This window comes from Bubalus bubalis, chromosome 2 (assembly GCF_019923935.1).
Source record: "Bubalus bubalis isolate 160015118507 breed Murrah chromosome 2, NDDB_SH_1, whole genome shotgun sequence".
NCBI lineage: Eukaryota > Metazoa > Chordata > Mammalia > Artiodactyla > Bovidae > Bubalus > Bubalus bubalis.
The window spans coordinates 121,522,844-121,527,662 of NC_059158.1; the positions used below are offsets into that span (position 1 = coordinate 121,522,844).

Consider the following 4,819-nt stretch of genomic DNA (forward strand, 5'->3'; position numbering starts at 1 on the left):
TATACAATTTTCTAGGAAGAATGACCAATTTTCTCTTGTCTTTAAAAGAATTTTTTTTTCAAGTATTAAGTAATCTAATTACTGAATGCTTTCTTATGGGTCATTTATTAAAAGGCTCAAAAAGGGCAAGGGTTTCAGATATGGTCAGTCATATTGGAACCAGGATGAAAATGTAAATCAAAATTTTTGAACTACATCTAATTTTTTCCCAAATATTTTATATCAAAGTACAAAAATCTCTGCTCTAACTATTCTGTATATGTAAATTTAAGGCATACACAAATACACATGCCAAGAGGAAATAAAATGTTTCATAACAAGAACTCCAAAACAAGACTTAAGGATCTAACTGGAAAGCAGAGCAAATCAATCTTCCATAATGGATCTGATAAAATAAGGATAACTGGATGCAGTAGGGGGAGAATGGTTTAATTACATGTGCAGCATTTGATTTGACCAAGATGAGATTTGGAATGGTTGTATGATTGCAATTGAGTTCTCGAAGACAGAGAAGATTGAGCTGGAAATCATGCCAAGAAGAAATGAGTGTCTTCCCTCTGTTGGCAGAAGAAACTCTGGGAGGGAATGAATTTCCCACAAAGCATAACTTGAACCAAACCATCAGTCAAGGTAAATGCAGAGCAAAATTTCAACTCAACAGTCCTATTGAAGCAGACTGGCTCTGCTGCCTTGCTTGGCTATAAGCTGCAGTTCTTATTGGGGAAGCATTTTGAATTAAATGTAGAACAATTGATAGCCCACTTCTCTGTAGGGGAGCTAAACCCTCACATTTTCATAATGCTATTGTCAAGACAGATGATTATTAATTCATTAATTCAATAAGTATTTACTAAGTAACTACCCTATGCCATGTGCTGTTCTGGAAGCTGGAGATACAGCAGGAAACAATGCAGACATGATCAGTGTGCTCATGAAACTTACATTATGGAAGGAGAAAAGGACAGATAAGAAACAAATAAAGAATGTCAGATGCCAATAAGTACAATGAAGAAAATTAAGCAAAGAAGAAAAATAAGAACATATTGGGAAGAAACAGTGGGGTTTCATATAAAAGGATCAAAGAAAGCCTCCCTAAAAGATGACATTGATGCAATAACTGCATAAAGACATTTGGGCAAATGATGCATTGGGAAGAGGAAAGACATAATTCCAAGACCCTAAACCTGTAGCCCAACCACTAAGTTCAAGGAACAGTAAGATGGTAAGAGCACCTGGAACTGAGTAAAGAAGGTGGAAAAAGGAGGAGAGGTAAGAAGTGAAACCAGATAACAAAAGATGCCAAAGGCTCAGGGTAAGGACTGGACATTACTCTAATAGGAAGAAATTAGATGACTTTGAACAGAGAAAAAAAACATGATCCCCGTTATTTCCTAGAAGGAATCATCTGGCCGTTGAGTGGAAAATAAAGTAGATGGACAGGGTCAAAACAGTAAGACCAGTTAGGGGCTACCACCACAATCCAGGTGGGAGGTGATAACAAATGAAGTAGTAGAAATAGGAGCTGAGGGGGTGAGCATGGCTGGATTCTGGACAGATTTCTTGCTGCGTTGCTGCGTCGCTTCAGTCATGTCCGACTCTGTGCGACCCCATGGACTGCAGCCTACCAGGCTTCTCCATCCATGGGATTCTCCAGGCAAGAACACTGGAGTGGGTTGCCATTTCCTTCTCCAATGCATGAAAGTGGAAAGTGAAAGTGAAGTCGCTCAGTCCTGTCTGACTCTTAGCGACCCCATGGACTGCAGCCTACCAGGCTCCTCCGTCCATGGGATTTTCCAGGCAAGAGTACTGGAGTGGGTTGCCATTGCCTTCTCCGGACAGATTTCTTAGATAAAGCTAATTCTATACTGCATTATGGGCTTCACAGGTGGCACTAGTGATAAAGAACCTGCTTGCCAATGCAGGAAACAAGAGAAACATGGGTTCCATCCCTGAGTCAGGATGATCCCCTGCAGGAGGGCATAGCAACCCACTCCTATAATCTTGCCTGGAGAATCTTGTGGACAAAGGATCACAAAGAGTGATCATAGGGTCACAAAGAGTCAGACACGACTGAAGTGACTTAGCACACACACATGCACATTGCATTATGAGAGAAAGAAAACTGTAGAGTTCTTTCTTGGCCTGAGTAATCCAGAGTCGCCATGTACTGAGACGGGGAAGTTGGTGAGGGAACACAGTTTAAAGGTGAGAAGCACAAGTTCAGGTTTAGACGTGTCACGCTTGAGATAGTTATTGGATTCATGTAGAGACATAAAGCAGATAACCAAATATTCAATTTTGAAATTTAGAGGAAAGATTAGGACTAGAGAGATAACTTTGGGGGGGGGGGGGGGAAGGACTGTAAATCTAGTGGATGAGAACACCTGGGGAGCTAGGATAAATAGAGACAAGAAGCAGTTTGAAGACTGAGTTTGACATGTCATAATAATGATGAATGGGCAGAGACTTCTAGTTGCCTTTTCAATGTCACTTTACCTTTCTTCCTAATAAAAGAAACTTGATATTAATGAAAAGCTGCAATGTTCCAAACTTAAAAATAACAACTGCGGCCGCCGTCGCTTGAGGAAAGCGAGAAGAGGCCGCGACTGGGGAGAAGACGCCGGAGTCGCCACCGGAGAGGAGTCGCCTGCCCAGGAGCTGCCGCCCGGAGAGGCCCGCCCACCCGTTCGCCCGTCCCCCTGCCCCGTTTCACGATGCAACCTGCTTCTGCAAAGTGGTACGATCGGAGGGACTATGTCTTCATTGAATTTTGTGTTGAAGACAGTAAAGACGTTAATGTAAATTTTGAAAAATCGAAATTTACATTCAGTTGTCTTGGACGAAGTGATAATTTTAAACATTTAAATGAAATTGATCTTTTTCACTGTATTGATCCAAATGATTCCAATTATAAAAGAACGGACAGATCGATTTTATGTTGTTTACGAAAAGGAGAATCTGGCCAGTCATGGCCAAGGTTAACAAAAGAAAGGGCAAAGCTTAATTGGCTTAGTGTGGACTTTAATAATTGGAAAGACTGGGAAGATGATTCCGATGAAGACATGTCTAATTTTGATCGTTTCTCTGAGATGATGAACAACATGGGTGGTGATGAGGATGTAGATTTACCAGAAGTAGATGGAGCAGATGATGATTCACAAGACAGTGATGATGAAAAAATGCCAGATCTGGAGTAAGGAATGTTGTCATCGCTGGATTTTGAGAAAGAAAAATAACTTCTCTGCAAGATTTCGTAATTGAGAGAATTCCTGAATTGATAGCTCTAAAGGCAGATGCTGTATTTGCCTCCTTTAACCCATTTTTCAACCTGTTTGTTTTTTTTAAGGCTTCACTAAGGGTTGATATGTACCATTGTATGGGGCAGTTTTAAGTCAGCTAAGGCAATAACCTTGTGCATGAACATTTCCCAGATTTCCATGATGCTGTTGAGGTCCTAAGCAGTTGATACAGCAGTTGTGATAAATAAAAATCTCACCTAAGTCTCCTTTACTCATAACTTAGATACTGACATGATAGGAAGCTCTCTGGCTTAGGGAAAGTAACTAAATTTTAGATTTTAGAACATGGACTCAAAGTGGCTGAAAGAATTGGTTGATACTTTAAACTGGTAACATGTTATTCCTCTGGCATATCCTTCAGGATTGTTCCACTAAAGTTCTATTTTTCAAAAAATTTACTTCACATTATTATATGTAAGTGATCACTTGTCAGTGTTCCAGATGTATCTTAGCTAAAACTAGTGAATGCCCTAATTTAGATGGTTTTGAAGCCTGTACATTTAGTATTGTTTGACCCTTAAACTTTTACATCTCTTAGCATGGAGGACGAAGAAAGGCTGTACATTGTTTCTTGAGAGTCTGTACATTTAGACCAAATTTGTATTTGCACTGTCAGTATGGCAAATGAGTGGAAAAAATGTTAATACACTATTGGATTTTTTTATTCCTTTTTTTTTTTTTTTTTGGATTCAGCTTGTACCTGGGCTGTAAACCTCAATTTATGTTCATGACAGTGAGGATTTTTTTTTAATGTCTACATTCTTTCTAATAAACTGTTGGAAGACTTCTAAAAAATAAAAATAAAAAATAAATAAATAAATAAAAACTGCATTTCCCAGATTTCCTTGTAGAAAAGTACAGTGTGTCAAGGTGACTGCAAAGAAGGTTGACTCAACTTGAAAGTGTATCCTTTTATACTTCCTCTTTCCTTTTTTTCCTGCCTAGAAGTGGTTATGATGACCAGAACTGCAATAGCCAGTTTTCTTCCCTGAGGAAACGTGGAGAGTAGAAGCCATGTGCTCAGAGAAATAGGGCAGATAGCAGGAGGCTGGAACACTGATGATACATGAGCCACCTTACCAGCCTTAGACTATCTACCTGCAGCACTCAAGTCACATAAGAGAAAGGCACATGTACCTTTCTTCAGTTCAGTTTAGTTCAGTCGCTCAGTCATGTCCAACTCTGCGACCCCATGAATCGCAGCAGGCCAGGCATCCCTGTCCATCACCAACTCCTGGAGTTCACCCAAACTCATGTGCATCAAGTCAGTGATGCCATCCAGCCATCTCATCCTCTGTCATCCCCTTCTCCTCCTGCTTCCAATTCCTCCCAGCATCAGGGTCTTTCCCAATGAGTCAACTCTTCGCATGAGGTGGCCAAAGTACTGGAGTTTCAGCTTTAGCATCAGTCCTTCCAATGAACACCCAGGACTGATCTCCTTTAGAATGGACTGGTTGGATCTCCTTGCAGGCCAAGGGACTCTCAAGAGTCTTCTCTAACACCACAGTCCAAAAGCATCA

General features: G+C 40.4%; 1 protein-coding gene across 1 annotated transcript; it reads left to right on the forward strand.

Annotated features, from left to right (window-relative positions):
- Nucleotides 1-2,557: 2,557 nt before the first annotated feature.
- LOC112577749 (prostaglandin E synthase 3-like) lies at nt 2,558-3,500 on the forward strand. Its single transcript, XM_044936265.1, has one exon. The coding sequence runs from the start codon at nt 2,715-2,717 to the stop codon at nt 3,195-3,197; it is 483 nt and encodes a 160-aa protein (XP_044792200.1). The 5' UTR covers nt 2,558-2,714; the 3' UTR covers nt 3,198-3,500.
- Nucleotides 3,501-4,819: the final 1,319 nt, after the last annotated feature.

What these genes read in the sequence shown, in the direction of transcription:
- LOC112577749 (XM_044936265.1), top strand. Translation starts at nt 2,715, where the DNA reads ATGCAACCTGCTTCTGCAAAGTGGTACGATCGGAGGGACTATGTCTTC.